The following is an 18,595-nucleotide window of genomic DNA, read 5'->3' on the forward strand; positions in this document are numbered from 1 at the left end:
TGTTTCTATAAAATATTTTGGAAACTTGAGATGACATGGTTACCAAAGCCTCTAAAAAGGAAAAAAAGGGGTGAAAATTTGATTGGTTTACTTCCAGTAATGGTTATTATCTTATATGCAATGAAATGTGATGTGAAATTTTCACTGTAGTACTGGACAGGGTAAAACTTTAGGCATGCCAAGTATATGTTTATTTGAAACAAAGATAAATTCTGCACATTTTTTTGAAAAATGCCAATTCAACTAAGACTAATAACGGAAACACAATGGTGGTATTAATCCACAATACACAATATTTCCATGCAAACTATAAACATGAGTTAAACAATTACCAATCATATCAAACACTTTTACAAGCATGACAAGTTTTTGAAATAGTCAAAGATTTCATACCTGCTTTTGTAATTGTAACACCATTTAATATCTTGCTACCCTCATTATCTTTAACCATGGGTTGTAGAACATCATAGTCACTATCTGTACTATCATACTCACTATAAGTGTCAGAAAGCACAACATATTCAAATACTTGTAATAACAAGTTATACAGTGGTGCCAGTGATATCCAAGAAGGTAAAAACATCAAATGATAAAAATTGCTTCAATAGATAAATTTATGTTATGAAATTGGATACATCACACAATGATATCTATTACAACTTTTGCAGGCATCTTTTCTTCATTAAGTTCAAAAAGTATATAAGATGTCAGTAATCATAAAATACAAATACATTCAATGTAAAAATCTACAAAAATCTTGTCCTACTGATCATTTTTATTCATTAGTGTCTCTACATATCTATAAATTTTTCCCACGCAAAAAAAACCCCAAAAACGGTTTAAAAATGGTCATTCAAGGGTTATAACTCCTCTAAGTAATCAACTCAATATATCAGTAATGCTGACTTATTAGTAGATAATGTCCTATTGATAATTTTTATTATCTGCTGTAGTTTCTGCAAAAAAAACAAAAATGTGGGCAAAAATTGTCGTCCAAAGGCAATAACTCCTATAAGGGGTTGAATGATGATTTCTGTCATATCCAATTATTTGTAATGTTGTATACTTGGGCATTCTATAGATCGATTACAAATTATAACATGTAGACCGTTTTCTCTTTATTCACGTATTCTCTACATTTTGGTGCCGTGACCAGGATTTGAATAAGCTGAAGTCGATTAGGAAAGCGAACAGAAGTGTTGTGACAAGACATTTACCAAAAAAAGATGATTTGAAAAACGAAGTGGAGTTAGCCAGGGTGGATCTTTTAGCAACATTCGAAAGTGTAGAAGAAAAGAAAAAACTTTTGAACGATTTCAATCAATAGATTCTTAATGCAATCGATTCGGAGGATATTGAAGATGAAATTCTGAATACAGATGAGTATACTTTAGACTTAGAAACAAAACTAAAACAATTGTGTATTTTCATACAGAGTTTAGACAATTCGAACAATCATACAAATCAACAGTCTACTTCATCCTATCAAACATTGATTTGCAAAAGGAACCCCCCAAAATGATTGCATAATGGCATATCACATGAGATATATCTTAAAACTTTTAATTATTGTAATTTTTCCAATTTGAATTTCGTATTGAATTTTACCTATTTGCAGGTGGTTTATTTATTATGTCTTCTACATAATTCAAAAATGGTTCCAATCTTAAGGCTTGTTCAACCTGTTGTACATGTAGTGGTTTGGCAAGTTGTCCATAGTTGTGTTCAAGTGATGTACTGTGCTGCAGCATTATTTATATCACTGAAAAAGAAACAAAATACTTAAACAAATAGTGACTCCTCTTAAACCTTGAAAGATAATTCAAGAAGGGAGGTATAACATTCAGCTTTTTGCACCACCCTTGTGCATTGTGTAAATCAAGATATTTTTTGCTTGCATTTATAATTTTGATGCTTTAATGAAATTCTATGCATTAAATATTAAGTATGGAGATGCAATTACATGTTCAAATAAAATGCTCCGCTGGAGCACAGCTTGATACGACCACAGAGGTCGAACCCTGAACAGTTGGACACAACATTCAAGCTTGATACAGCACTGAATTTGGATTGTAATTAAATATTTGACACAGCATAGGTTTCTGACACAGAATGAATGTGGTCTAAGAACTTAAATTTTTTTAATTTACCTATTCAAACCATATCATTATTATTTGCTTTTATATATAAATCAGAACTAACCAACTTAAAATGGAAAATTTTAAAGAAAATAAAATGCTCCGCAGGGCGCAGCTTGATACGACCGCAGAGGTCGAACCCTGAACAGTTTGGGCAAGTATGGACACAACATTCAAGCTTGATACAGCTTTGCATTTGGATTGTGATTAAATATTTGACACAGCATAGGTTTCTGACACAGAATGAATGTGGTCTAAGAACTTAAAAATTTTAAATTGGACATTCACCTATTATGGTCCAATATCCAAAATCTAAATACATGGTTAGATTCAGCATATCAAAGAACCCCAAGAATTCAATTTTTGATGAAATCAAACAAAGTTTAATTTTGGACCCTTTTGACCTCAATGTGGACGAAGTTGACAATGGGGCCCAAAAATCAAAAATCTAAATACATGGTTAGATTCAGCATATCAAAGAACCCCATATATTCAATTTTTGTTGAAATCAAACAAAGTTTAATTTTGGACCCCGATTTGGACCAACTTGAAAACTGGGCTCATAATCAAAAATCTAAATACATGTTTAGATTCAGCATATCAAAGAACCCTAAGAATTCAATTTTTGTTAAAATCAAACTAAGTTTAATTTTGGACCCTTTGGACCTTAATGTAGACCAATTTGAAAACGGAACCAAAAATTAAGAATCTAAATACACTGTTAGATTCGGCATATCAAAGAACCCCAATAATTCAATTTTTGATGAAATCAAACAAAGTTTAATTTTGGACCCTTTGGACCTCAATGTGGACCAATTTAAAAACGGGGCCCAAAATCCAAAAACTGAATACACGGTATGATTCAGCATATTAAAAAACCCCAAGAATTCAAGAATAAAACCCCATTGAAATTGGTCAAGAAATAAGCAATTTATAGGAAGTATCTTCTCTTGCACAATACTGTGCAATTAAATATTTCTTGCTATTGCGCAATACTGTACAATTGACAATTTCTTGCTATTGTGCTATTGGATATTTCTTGCTATTGTGCAATACTGTGCAATTGAAGATTTCTTGCTATTGCGCAATACTGTGCAATTGAAGATTTCTTGCTATTGTGCAATACTGTGCAATTGAAAATTTCTTGCTATTGCACAATACTTATTATATAATAATTTACACATCCTGTTTGGTGTGTATCTCCTACCATATCATTATTATTTACTTTTAAATATAAATCAGAAATAACCAACTTAAAATGGAAAATTTTAAAAGAAAAAAAAAAGGAAAAAAAGAAAAAAAATGAAAAAAAAAAAAATCCCCCCCCCCAAATTTGTTGAACCCCCTTATGATTCATCACCCCCCAAACTCAATCCCAGCCTTCCCTTTGTGGTATGGTACCTTGCAGTACAACTTCAGAGAGATCCATACACTTGAACACAAGTTATTGTCTGGAAACTAGAAAAATGTGTTTTTTGGCCCCTTTTTGGCCCCAAATTCCTAAACGTTTAGGGCAATTACCCCCAAAACTCAAACCCAGCTTTCCCTTTGTGATATGGAACCTTGTAGTACAATTTCAGAAAGATCCATACACTTACACACAAGTTATTGTCATGAAACTAGAAAAATGCTTGTTTTTTGCCCCTTTTTGGCCCCTAATTCCTAAAATTTTGAGGCAATTACCCCCAAAATCAATCCCAGCCTTCCCTTTGTGGTATGATACCTTGCAGTACAATTTCAGAGAGATCCATACACTTGAACACAAGTAATTGTCTGGAAACTAGAAAAATGCTTATTTTTGGTCCCTTTTTGGCCCCCAATTCCTAAACGTTTCGGCAATTACCCCCAAACTCAATTCCAGCTTTCCCTTTGTGATATGGAACCTTGTAGTAAAATTTCAGAAAGATCCATACACTTACACACAAGTTATTGTCATGAAACTAGAAAAATGCTTGTTTTTTGCCCCTTTTTTGGCCCCTAATTCCTAAAATTTTGAGGCAATTACCCCCAAAATCAATCCCAGCATTCCTTTTGTGATATGGAACCTTGTGGTACAATGTCAGAGAGATCCATACACTAACACACAAGTAATGTCTGGAAGTTACAAAAATGCTTATTTTTGGCCCCTTTTTGGCCCCTAATTCCTTTACTGTTTGTACCATAACCCCCAAAATCAATCCCAACCTTCCTTTTGTTGTATTGAACCTTATGGTAAAATTTCATAGAGATCCATTCACTTAAACTAAAGTTAGAGTGCGAAAACCAATGTGTCTTCGGATGACGCCGGACGACGACGACGACGCCAACGTCATACCAATATACGACCACAAAATTTTTTTTCCGTTGGCCCGTTTTTGGCCCCATAATTCCTTAATTTGAGGCAATTACCCCCAAAATCAATCCCAGCCTTCCCTGTGTGGTATGGTACCTTGGAGTACAATTTCAGAGAGATCCATACACTTGAACACAAGTTATTGTCTGGAAACTAGAAAAATGCTTATATTTGGCCCCTTATTCCTAAACGTTTTGGGCAATTACCCCGAAACTCAATTCCAGCTTTTCCTTTGTGATATGGAACCTTGCAGTACAATTTCATAAAGATCCATACACTTACACACAAGTTATTGTCCTGAAACTAGAAAAATGCTTGTTTTTTTGCCCCTTTATGGCCCCTTATTCCTAAAATTTTGAGGCAATTACCCCCTAAATCAATCCCAGCCTTCCCTTTGTGGTATGGTACCTTGCAGTACAATTTCAGAGAGATCCATACACTTGAACACAAGTTATTGTCTGGAAACTAGAAAAATGCTTATTTTTGGCCCCTTTTTGGCCCCTTATTCCTAAACGTTTTGGGAATTTACCCCCAAACTCAATTCCAGCTTTCCCTTTGTGATATGGAACCTTATAGTATGATTTCATAAAGATCCATACACTTACACACAAGTTATTGTCATGAAACTAGAAAAATGCTTGTTTTTTGCCCGTTTTTGGCCCCTGATTCCTAAATTTTGAGGCAATTACCCCCAAAATCAATCCCAGCCTTCCCTGTGTGATATGGTACCTTGCAGTACAATTTCAGAGAGATCCATACACTTGAACACAAGTTATTGTCTGGAAACTAGAAAAATGCTTATTTTTGGCCCCTTATTCCTAAACTTTTTTGGCAACTGACCCCAAACTCAATTCCAGCTTTCCCTTTGTGATATGGAACCTTGTAGTACAATTTCATAAAGATCCATACACTTACACACAAGTTATTGTCATGAAACTAGAAAAATGCTTGTTTTTTGCCCCTTTTTGGCCCCTAATTCCTACAATTTGGAGGCAATAACCCCAAAAATCAATCCCAGCATTCCCTTTGTGATATGGAACCTTGTGGTACAATGTCAGAGAGATCCCATACACTTACACACAAGTTATTGTCATGAAACTAGAAAAATGCTTGTTTTTTTGTCCCTTTATGGCCCCTTTTTCCTAAAATTTGGAGGCAATTACCCCCAAAATCAATCCCAGCCTTCCCTTTGTGGTATGGTACCTTGCAGTACAATTTCAGAGAGATCCATACACTTGAACACAAGTTATTGTCTGGAAACTAGAAAAATGCTTATTTTTGGTCCCTTTTTGGCCCCAAATTCCTAAACGTTTTGGGAAATTACCCCCAAACTCAATTCCAGCTTTCCCTTTGTGATATGGAACCTTGTAGTAAAATTTCATAAAGATCCATACACTTACACACAAGTTATTGTCATGAAACTAGAAAAATGCTTGTTTTTTGCCCGTTTTTGGCCCCATAATTCCTTAATTTGAGGCAATTACCCCCAAAATCAATCCCAGCCTTCCCTGTGTGGTATGGTACCTTGCAGTACAATTTCAGAGAGATCCATACACTTGAACACAAGTTATTGTCTGGAAACTAGAAAAATGCTTATATTTGGTCCCTTATTCCTAAACGTTTTGGGCAATTACCCCCAAACTCAATTCCAGCTTTTCCTTTGTGATATGGAACCTTGCAGTACAATTTCATAAAGATCCATACACTTACACACAAGTTATTGTCCTGAAACTAGAAAAATGCTTGTTTTTTTGCCCCTTTATGGCCCCTTATTCCTAAAATTTTGAGGCAATTACCCCCAAAATCAATCCCAGCCTTCCCTTTGTGGTATGGTACCTTGCAGTACAATTTCAGAGAGATCCATACACTTGAACACAAGTTATTGTCTGGAAACTAGAAAAATGCTTATTTTTGGCCCCTTTTTGGCCCCTTATTCCTAAACGTTTTGAGAATTTACCCCCAAACTCAATTCCAGCTTTCCCTTTGTGATATGGAACCTTATAGTATGATTTCATAAAGATCCATACACTTACACACAAGTTATTGTCATGAAACTAGAAAAATGCTTGTTTTTTGCCCGTTTTTGGCCCCTGATTCCTAAATTTTGAGGCAATTACCCCCAAAATCAATCCCAGCCTTCCCTGTGTGATATGGTACCTTGCAGTACAATTTCAGAGAGATCCATACACTTGAACACAAGTTATTGTCTGGAAACTAGAAAAATGCTTATTTTTGGCCCCTTATTCCTAAACTTTTTTGGCAAGTGACCCCAAACTCAATTCCAGCTTTCCCTTTGTGATATGGAACCTTGTAGTACAATTTCATAAAGATCCATACACTTACACACAAGTTATTGTCATGAAACTAGAAAAATGCTTGTTTTTTGCCCCTTTTTGGCCCCTAATTCCTACAATTTGGAGGCAATTACCCCAAAAATCAATCCCAGCATTCCCTTTGTGATATGGAACCTTGTGGTACAATGTCAGAGAGATCCCATACACTTACACACAAGTTATTGTCATGAAACTAGAAAAATGCTTGTTTTTTGCCCCTTTTTGGCCCCTAATTCCTAAAATTTGGAGGCAATTACCCCCAAAATCAATCCCAGCATTCCCTTTGTGATATGGAACCTTGTGGTACAATATCAGAGAGATCCATACACTAACACACAAGTTATGTCTGGAAGTTACAAAAATGCTTATTTTTGGCCCCTTATTCCTTAACTGTTGTTACCATAACCCCTAAAATCAATCCCCACCTTCCTTTTGTGGTATTGAACCTTATGGTAAAATTTCATACAGATCCATTAACTAAAATTAGAGTGCGTTAACCAATGTGTCTTCCGACGACGACGACGCCGCTGGACGACGACGACATACCAAAATATGATATAAAAATATGGGGTGATGAATTTTTAGGTAGAGTAGTGATTTGGTCCAGTTAAAAAAAGGTAAAAAATTTGTATTTAAATTATAGACCCCCTTTGCATAGACTTATCTATACTTTGAGTTAGAGCTGGTAGACTTTTCTATAATTTTTCTATAATAAAATGCCTCAAAAGTAATACACTACACTGCATACATGTGACAGAGTTGTCAAGTCACAAATGGAGATTTGAAAATTTTCAGCTGGAGTTTGGGTCTCATAACTGGAGATTTTTTTATTGACATATTAACATGATTAACTGCCATTTTCAGTGTTCATTTTGATGATAAAGCTACATATTTCCCCTTTTTTTAAGATAACAGTATTACTATTAATGTATTCTCTCTGTATTGTTACCATGTGAAATATTTGTCATCACTAAGCTATACTATTTGTCTGTGATTTTTTTCCTTTCCTCATCTTTGTCATCATTAGTGTGTTTCTCAGTTCTGTCATCCAAAAATTATTAATGTGTTTTACACTGTTATTCCATTTTTCTAGCTAATCTTGATTTAGCCAGATTAAGCATAAACACTCACACAATATTTCATTCATATTCTTTTATCAATTTACATTATTTTAAGGAGGGTTACTTAAAACATGATAAAACAAGGGAAGTAACCAAGTGTTTTCAAATACACAAAGCTTTTATTACATAATGGCAGTAACCTGAGGTAAAGATCGTTGATTAATAGTATGTTTGACACCCAAGCTGTCAAGTGAAGCCATATAATTATACAAGTTCTTTGATATACAGGTAAAAATTACTTTCATCAGTGACACAAAAACATAATTAATGTTGACATCGATAGTAATAAAAAATAGAGACTGACAAATTTTTTACGGGTTGAAAATTTGAAAAATATGGAATATTTGAATTTTAAAGAGCCCCGGGGACAGAAGAGGGCTTAAAAATCAGGAGATTTTAACTGTCGCCGGAAGAATCACATGTCTGACATGGTAAAAAAACTTTTTGAGATAGAGCAGATGCAATTTTTCTAATTTGAATTTATTGTCTAAAAGAAATGCACTACGAAAACTGTGTTCTCAGTCCGTATGATTCCAATGAGACAACTAAATATCCACCAAAGACTGGAAGCCAAGGGTGTGAACTATGTCCTATAAAACTATTTATTTGACTGCATGTGGTGGAAATGAACGAATTCTAGACAGTTCGGCACCCAGACAAATCGGCACCGACAATTCCAATTGGGCACCTGAGAAAGACACTTCGGCACCCAGACAAATCGGCACCTATCATAGACAAATCGGCACCTCATAAAGATAAAATCAATTATTAAATTCTTGATCAAAATATAATGAACCAAAAATCAAAATTTACTGGGAGTGATATAGATATGTGGGCATGACCTCAATTTGCAAGTTTAGTGTTAATATAGCAATAATTTTCGACTGTTTTTACAAATAACCAATTTGATTCCTGCACTATTTATGACATTATTGTATATGGTATCTTCGATGAAGTATCTTATGAAGTGGTTTATTCGTTTTGTTGTTTATTTGTGAAGACTGTATTGCATCTTAGTCATTTGGGTAGCTGTCTTATTTGTGTGTATTCTTTTTCCATATGCATGAAAATTGATTTCATAGATTTCACCATGCATGTACTAGTTTTAATGTAATACATAGTTCTATTCCGATAGTATTCTAAATCAATAAAACACATGTAGCATATTTCTAATATTTATTTTATTTATTATAATTATATTCATAACAGTTTTTAGACACGTTAACAGCACTAGATTTGCATCAAAGGTGAACACATGATAGTAATGAAACATTTTAATACTGTAAATATAACATATAACATATGTACAGGCAGCACTATAAGTTTTAACAAAGTCACTTTGGTGGTGTTCTGTACACACTGGCACATTCCTTTAGCTGTCTGGAGGTGGAGATGCTGTTGCTACAATACTGGTCCCACAGTCTATACACTTTTGATCTCCATTGAGAAATTATCAAATTTCATTATAAACTTACATAAAATACTGATTAATGCATAACTACAATTAATTATGATTTAATTAAATGATGTTTATTCAAACACCATCATATTTAACAATCAATTAGGATGTTAATTAAAATTTAATGATGTTTATTCAAACACCATCATTTAGGATTTAATTAAAAAAAGACAATTATTTTTTCAAAATTTGTAATGCATATTTTATTTACGGATTTTAATATTTCTGTAACAATTCTTTTATTTTTCTTAATATTTATAGATTATCGTTGGTTATCTCAACGAGATTGATTTTCTCGCTTGAGCCGGTATTGGGCTGACCAATGATAATCTGTTTATTGCTGTTTTACCTATGACGACGTTGTTAATTTTATTGACAACAGGCACGTGGGCCCTTAGTTTCTAGCGATAATTTTAATGTTTTTTGCCCGTTTTTGGCCCCTGAATCCTAAATTTTGAGGCAATTACCCCCAAAATCAATCCCAGCCTTCCCTGTGTGATATGGTACCTTGCAGTACAATTTCAGAGAGATCCATACACTTGAACACAAGTTATTGTCTGGAAACTAGAAAAATGCTTATTTTTGGCCCCTTTTTGGCCCCTTATTCCTAAACTTTTTTGGCAAGTGACCCCAAACTCAATTCCAGCTTTCCCTTTGTGATATGGAACCTTGTAGTACAATTTCATAAAGATCCATACACTTACACACAAGTTATTGTCATGAAACTAGAAAAATGCTTGTTTTTTGCCCCTTTTTGGCCCCTAATTCCTACAATTTGGAGGCAATTACCCCAAAAATCAATCCCAGCATTCCCTTTGTGATATGGAACCTTGTGGTACAATGTCAGAGAGATCCCATACACTTACACACAAGTTATTGTCATGAAACTAGAAAAATGCTTGTTTTTTTGCCCCTTTATGGCCCCTTTTTCCTAAAATTTGGAGGCAATTACCCCCAAAATCAATCCCAGCCTTCCCTTTGTGGTATGGTACCTTGCAGTACAATTTCAGAGAGATCCATACACTTGAACACAAGTTATTGTCTGGAAACTAGAAAAATGCTTATTTTTGGTCCCTTTTTGGCCCCAAATTCCTAAACATTTTGGGAAATTACCCCCAAACTCAATTCCAGCTTTCCCTTTGTGATATGGAACCTTGTAGTAAAATTTCATAAAGATCCATACACTTACACACAAGTTATTGTCATGAAACTAGAAAAATGCTTGTTTTTTGCCCGTTTTTGGCCCCATAATTCCTTAATTTGAGGCAATTACCCCCAAAATCAATCCCAGCCTTCCCTGTGTGGTATGGTACCTTGCAGTACAATTTCAGAGAGATCCATACACTTGAACACAAGTTATTGTCTGGAAACTAGAAAAATGCTTATATTTGGTCCCTTATTCCTAAACGTTTTGGGCAATTACCCCCAAACTCAATTCCAGCTTTCCCTTTGTGATATGGAACCTTGCAGTACAATTTCATAAAGATCCATACACTTACACACAAGTTATTGTCCTGAAACTAGAAAAATGCTTGTTTTTTTGCCCCTTTATGGCCCCTTATTCCTAAAATTTTGAGGCAATTACCCCCAAAATCAATCCCAGCCTTCCCTTTGTGGTATGGTACCTTGCAGTACAATTTCAGAGAGATCCATATACTTGAACACAAGTTATTGTCTGGAAACTAGAAAAATGCTTATTTTTGGCCCCTTTTTGGCCCCTTATTCCTAAACGTTTTGGGAATTTACCCCCAAACTCAATTCCAGCTTTCCCTTTGTGATATGGAACCTTATAGTATGATTTCATAAAGATCCATACACTTACACACAAGTTATTGTCATGAAACTAGAAAAATGCTTGTTTTTTGCCCGTTTTTGGCCCCTGATTCCTAAATTTTGAGGCAATTACCCCCAAAATCAATCCCAGCCTTCCCTGTGTGATATGGTACCTTGCAGTACAATTTCAGAGAGATCCATACACTTGAACACAAGTTATTGTCTGGAAACTAGAAAAATGCTTATTTTTGGCCCCTTTTTGGCCCCTTATTCCTAAACTTTTTTGGCAAGTGACCCCAAACTCAATTCCAGCTTTCCCTTTGTGATATGGAACCTTGTAGTACAATTTCATAAAGATCCATATACTTACACACAAGTTATTGTCATGAAACTAGAAAAATGCTTGTTTTTTGCCCCTTTTTGGCCCCTAATTCCTACAATTTGGAGGCAATTACCCCAAAAATCAATCCAAGCATTCCCTTTGTGATATGGAACCTTGTGGTACAATGTCAGAGAGATCCCATACACTTACACACAAGTTATTGTCATGAAACTAGAAAAATGCTTGTTTTTTGCCCCTTTTTGGCCCCTAATTCCTAAAATTTGGAGGCAATTACCCCCAAAATCAATCCCAGCATTCCCTTTGTGATATGGAACCTTGTGGTACAATATCAGAGAGATCCATACACTAACACACAAGTTATGTCTGGAAGTTACAAAAATGCTTATTTTTGGCCCCTTATTCCTTAACTGTTGTTACCATAACCCCTAAAATCAATCCCCACCTTCCTTTTGTGGTATTGAACCTTATGGTAAAATTTCATACAGATCCATTAACTAAAATTAGAGTGCGTTAACCAATGTGTCTTCCGACGACGACGACATACCAAAATATGATATAAAAATATGGGGTGATGAATTTTTAGGTAGAGTAGTGATTTGGTCCAGTTAAAAAAAGGTAAAAAATTTGTATTTAAATTATAGACCCCCTTTGCATAGAGTTATCTATACTTTGAGTTAGAGCTGGTAGACTTTTCTATAATTTTTCTATAATAAAATGCCTCAAAAGTAATACACTACACTGCATACATGTGACAGAGTTGTCAAGTCACAAATGGAGATTTGAAAATTTTCAGCTGGAGTTTGGGTCTCATAACTGGAGATTTTTTTATTGACATATTAATATGATTAACTGCCATTTTCAGTGTTCATTTTGATGATAAAGCTACATATTTCCCCTTTTTTTAAGATAACAGTATTACTATTAATGTATTCTCTCTGTATTGTTACCATGTGAAATATTTGTCATCACTAAGCTATACTATTTGTCTGTGATTTTTTTCCTTTCCTCATCTTTGTCATCATTAGTGTGTTTCTCAGTTCTGTCATCCAAAAATTATTAATGTGTTTTACACTGTTATTCCATTTTTCTAGCTAATCTTGATTTAGCCAGATTAAGCATAAACACTCACACAATATTTCATTCATATTCTTTTATCAATTTACATTATTTTAAGGAGGGTTACTTAAAACATGATAAAACAAGGGAAGTAACCAAGTGTTTTCAAATACACAAAGCTTTTATTACATAATGGCAGTAACCTGAGGTAAAGATCGTTGATTAATAGTATGTTTGACACCCAAGCTGTCAAGTGAAGCCATATAATTATACAAGTTCTTTGATATACAGGTAAAAATTACTTTCATCAGTGACACAAAAACATAATTAATGTTGACATCGATAGTAATAAAAAATAGAGACTGACAAATTTTTTACGGGTTGAAAATTTGAAAAATATGGAATATTTGAATTTTAACGAGCCCCGGGGACAGAAGAGGGCTTAAAAATCAGGAGATTTTAACTGTCGCCAGAAGAATCACATGTCTGACATGGTAAAAAAACTTTTTGAGATAGAGCAGATGCAATTTTTCTAATTTGAATTTATTGTCTAAAAGAAATGCACTACAAAAACTGTGTTCTCAGTCCGTATGATTCCAATGAGACAACTAAATATCCACCAAAGACTGAAAGCCAAGGGTGTGAATAACTATGTCCTATAAAACTATTTATTTGACTGCATGTGGTGGAAATGAACGAATTCTAGACAGTTCGGCACCCAGACAAATCGGCACCGACAATTCCAATTGGGCACCTGAGAAAGACACTTGGCACCCAGACAAATCGGCACCTATCATAGACAAATCGGCACCTCATAAAGATAAAATCAATTATTAAATTCTTGATCAAAATATAATGAACCAAAAATCAAAATTTACTGGGAGTGATATAGATATGTGGGCATGACCTCAATTTGCAAGTTTAGTGTTAATATAGCAATAATTTTCGACTGTTTTTACAAATAACCAATTTGATTCCTGCACTATTTATGACATTATTGTATATGGTATCTTCGATGAAGTATCTTATGAAGTGGTTTATTCGTTTTGTTGTTTATTTGTGAAGACTGTATTGCATCTTAGTCATTTGGGTAGCTGTCTTATTTGTGTGTATTCTTTTTCCATATGCATGAAAATTGATTTCATAGATTTCACCATGCATGTACTAGTTTTAATGTAATACATAGTTCTATTCCGATAGTATTCTAAATCAATAAAACACATGTAGCATATTTCTAATATTTATTTTATTTATTATAATTATATTCATAACAGTTTATAGACACGTTAACAGCACTAGATTTGCATCAAAGGTGAACACATGATAGTAATGAAACATTTTAATACTGTAAATATAACATATAACATATGTACAGGCAGCACTATAAGTTTTAACAAAGTCACTTTGGTGGTGTTCTGTACACACTGGCACATTCCTTTAGCTGTCTGGAGGTGGAGATGCTGTTGCTACAATACTGGTCCCACAGTCTATACACTTTTGATCTCCATTGAGAAATTATCAAATTTCATTATAAACTTACATAAAATACTGATTAATGCATAACTACAATTAATTATGATTTAATTAAATGATGTTTATTCAAACACCATCATATTTAACAATCAATTAGGATGTTAATTAAAATTTAATGATGTTTATTCAAACACCATCATTTAGGATTTAATTAAAAAAAGACAATTATTTTTTCAAAATTTGTAATGCATATTTTATTTACGGATTTTAATATTTCTGTAACAATTCTTTTATTTTTCTTAATATTTATAGATTATCGTTGGTTATCTCAACGAGATTGATTTTCTCGCTTGAGCCGGTATTGGGCTGACCAATGATAATCTGTTTATTGCTGTTTTACCTATGACGACGTTGTTAATTTTATTGACAACGGGCACGTGGGCCCTTAGTTTCTAGCGATAATTTTACATATCACTCGATTCCACTGAGAAAGAAAATGATCAGTCAGCAAGATCATAGGAAAATTTTTAAAATAGCGATAAATATATATATATAGAAAAAAAAATGTGGTGCCGAATTGTCTTGGTCCCGAAATGTCCAAAACGGATGCCGAAATGTCTTCGGACCTGGGTGCTGATTTGTCTGGGTGCTGAAATGTCTTGTTACCGAAATGAACAGACAAAATTATAGGACTTGCGTGTATAGGTCACCTTACACCTTCAACAATGATTAAAAATTGGACTTATATATCCAGGATACATTGTTTTTTGGTCCCAGCAAGATACATGTATACTGTATTTATAGAAGGATATTCAAGTGTCTGTTATTGCAAAAAAAGACAAGTTATGGTTACTTGTCTCGGATTGTGAGAATTGCAAGAACAGTTTCAGTATCAATTTGTTATATGATTATTATAATATATCTGTAGAACCAGTGGAAGGCAATGGTGCCAGGTTCTAATGTGGATCACAAACATTTAACCATATGTATACAAAACATTTTGTATCATGATATATGTAAAAATATAAAACCTGTGGTTTTGGGCAACCGTACACAAAACAAGGAACTTTCTACTTTCTCTTTACATGTTATAAACGCCGGTTCAGACAACATTTTTCGTGTGTAAGTGAAAAATTTTCACCGTTGACATGTGATTTTTACCTCTTTGATACACTCATCAACGAAAAGTTGAGTATCATGAATGACTGAGGAAAATCAAAATGGCGGAATTCATTGTGCAGGCTCGACTGGCGGCTAGCAAACATTGCCGAGTTCACGAATATCTTCCACCTTTGCTGGGGGTCTTCCGCCATTACAAAGTGCTAATTTATCTATTTAAAAGATGGGAATGCTTCATGTGGAAATAGTATAAACATGAGTGTGTCAAAGTTAACTCATATTCTAACGAAATAATTTATTTAGTAGTTTATGCTTTATTCAATTAAGCTTGTCACCGTTAATATTAAATGAAGATAATGATTTCTCCCACGACTTTCTTTACAAATAAAGTAAAGTCCTGACTTGTTCCGTTATTTACTATATAAATACCCGAGATTATCCGATGGTATCTTTGAGTAGTGGCTATTGATACGGATCTGCTTTAGCGCATTGACAAAAATAGGGGTTAACTCTAGTTCCCACCAGATTTTTGTATTTTATGCCTCTGCTCCCATACACCTTATCGCTATTTGGAAATCTGTCTCGCTTGACCTGATAATCTGTCCCGCTTATACTTTTGACGTCATACAACAATCACTTTTCCATTGTGGCGTCAGATAATTCCTATTGTCACGACGTCAAAATTTTACGGGAACTTTTGTGATGTCCAGTAATGGCGGACAAATAGCGATAAGGGATCATAAGGTGTATTAATTAACCAACATGGACGATGTTACAAAAAAAAATTATAGGCAAAAATCAGTCAAAGAGATATTTTTGAAACTGAAAAAAACCGCTATAAATTGTTATTATATAAATAAATAAGAAAGTAAGTATTAGTCAGTAAATCTTATTTATATAGAGTCGGCACATATGTACCGTATCAAAATGTCTGTTCATAACAATGTAACTTTTAAAAAAATGTGACTATATAGAATGGGATCACATTAAGGATTAGTTAGGCCTGTTAGGGGATGATTGTAATTAATCAAAGTTGTAGTAGACCCCGTAGTAGACTACCTAAACGGAAGGATAATGACTGGGACTTATCTGAGACTACTGTTATAGTAGTATCAGGACTTATACATAAATTGGTCCCAGATCATGACGATGTCCTAGCGAGAAAATTCAGGGTAATTTTAGGTGCCGATATATCGCGAATTATTTCATGGATATGTGTGGTACATATATATGTCTTAATTACACCTTATATAAGAATGCCGGATTTTGATTGGTTGTTAGCCAGTGTATTTTTCGCATATTCTAACATTTTTTCCTTATTTCAAACGAATTTGCCTGTTTTTCACCACTGCCGGTGAATTTGCCTCAAATTCCCCTCTCTGCCGTGGTATTTGCCATTTTGGATATTCCTTTTTTACCCTCGCGAGCAAGTTCCCGCCAAACTTATTCGGAACCTTTCTCACTTTATCCCGACAACATGGTTAAGCACTATTGATTGAGTCAAACCGAAAACTGTCAGAAATATACATATAAAGAGGGGATTAAAAATGTCTATACAAATGAACGATTTAATGATGGTATAACAATGACGTTTACACATATAGATACAAAAAGACAGCACTAACGCGTATAAGAATCGTATAAGTACATGTATAATTCCCGCGGTACTACGATTTCCCTTCACATCAGTGTACAGACAGTTTCAATCAAAATCTATTCGGTGTAATTAAACAGATATATCATGTTATGGAGGTTTTTTTTTTTTAAAATACCAGTCTTGGGACCAAATTTCCCTCGCCTAGCGGCTTAGGAAATTTTACTGTCCCTTGACTGGTATTTTTCGCAAATACCCCTCCATAACATGATATATCTGTTCAATATCTCAGTTGACTTGTCTCAAATTTCTAAATAATTGATCGGGTCCATCTGTATATGAGCTAGGAGTGTTCCTTAATTCACGCTATTGGTTTCTGTTGAGTTTACTATATTAATTATTGACTTTGTGTTGTAGTAATCTCAGGTTTATGCCGTGGCTTACAATAGTCATGAACGAAGTCGGACTTCCACAAACTCTTAATATTAAAATATTTCAAGATCTAGATATTATTACAGACCAAAACAAATGAGCACCAATTCAGAAAAACAAACAAATTCCCACTAATACAAGCTAACAGTCTACACTGGCTTACATTTATGATTGAAACCACACATGTAGATCAGCCCTTTAAAACAAACAATAGGGTTGTGAGCTCACAAACATATTTAACCCCGCCACATGCTTTATGTGCCTGTCCCAAGTCAGGAGACTGTAGTTCAGTGGTTGTCGGCGTTGGTTCATGTCTGTCATACTTGTTTTTCGTAAATTGTTTTGTTATGAATTAGACCGTTAGTTTTCTCAATTGAATTGTTTCACAATTTAATTTCATATCGAGGCCTTTTATAACCGACTATACGGTATGGGTTTTTCTCATTGTTGAAGGCCGTACGGTTGTCTATAATTGCTTAAATCCACTCCATTTGAACTTTGGTGGATATATATAATATCACTGGCAATCATACCACACCTCCTTGTTTTTATATTATTCAGCTATGGTCTCTTAAGAAACCGTAAAACATTATGAACATCACCTCTCAGATTCATTATCAGATGACATGCTATCTCAAATTCATTCCACTGATATTATACAGCTCTTGAGAAACTCTCTCAAAATGAACAGAATGATATTAACATCAATACTGATATCAACAAATGAAAACGGTTTTTCCTCAAATGTGGGTCTCATTGTGGTGTAAGCGTGATCCGGGATTGGCCGATATTTCGTGAGCGTGACACGTGAAAGTCAAATTATATTTGCGTGAAAACGGGAAACGAAACCGAGCGGGACACGTGAAATTACAAGCGCTATTGTGACAATGATAACAACAACAATACTTTATTTTAAGAGGGTTACACAGTTCGCTTTATAACTCATCTTTCCTGAGGCCTTCATCATAGAAAAAGCATAAACAAAAAATGCAACATATACATGGCATACATTAGTATAAAAGTCAAGTATAATGATAATCACTGTTCAATACAACTGCATAAAATGTTATATGAAAAAAATAAACGGGATTACGGGATTCTGACAAAACAATAAGCGGGATCCGGTATCAGCTTATATATACTACATGACGGATGGACAGAATGCCGAATACGATGTCAAGTGTATTGACACTGCATGATCTAAAGTAAATGAAAAACAGTATAGAAATTTTACAACTTTTAGAAAATAATCACTTCCAAAACATTAGAACTTGAGCAATTATCAGCCCGATGTGTGGTATGTATGTGGCAGATGCACTAATCTTTTTGGAATAGTTCGGCTATCTTAAATTTTAGACTGATTGCCACTCGGCAATCATGTATATTAGAATGGTAGTCAGTCCTCAGACAATTTTACTACCA

The 18,595-nt window shown here is 34.3% G+C and overlaps 2 protein-coding genes across 8 annotated transcripts in view; one reads left to right on the forward strand and one right to left on the reverse strand.

Annotated features, from left to right (window-relative positions):
* The window catches only part of LOC127698599 (chromatin-remodeling ATPase INO80-like), a 57,523-nt gene extending 42,147 nt beyond the window's left edge, over positions 1–15,376 (reverse strand). The window contains exons 1-3 of one of the 2 annotated variants that reach the window (XM_052202128.1): positions 15,190–15,376; positions 1,609–1,762; positions 394–494 (exon numbers count right to left, since the gene is read on the reverse strand). In XM_052202128.1, coding sequence (XP_052058088.1) covers positions 394–494; positions 1,609–1,751 — 244 coding nt within the window. In that variant the 5' untranslated portion in view covers positions 1,752–1,762; positions 15,190–15,376. The other variant, XM_052202129.1, reaches the window with a different exon arrangement.
* Positions 1–18,595, forward strand: part of LOC127698610 (mitochondrial import inner membrane translocase subunit TIM50-C-like) — a 323,025-nt gene that overhangs the window by 283,228 nt on the left and 21,202 nt on the right. The window lies entirely within an intron of this gene.

Source organism: Mytilus californianus, unplaced genomic scaffold (assembly GCF_021869535.1).
Source record: "Mytilus californianus isolate M0D057914Y unplaced genomic scaffold, xbMytCali1.0.p SCAF_4, whole genome shotgun sequence".
Taxonomy (NCBI): domain Eukaryota; kingdom Metazoa; phylum Mollusca; class Bivalvia; order Mytilida; family Mytilidae; genus Mytilus; species Mytilus californianus.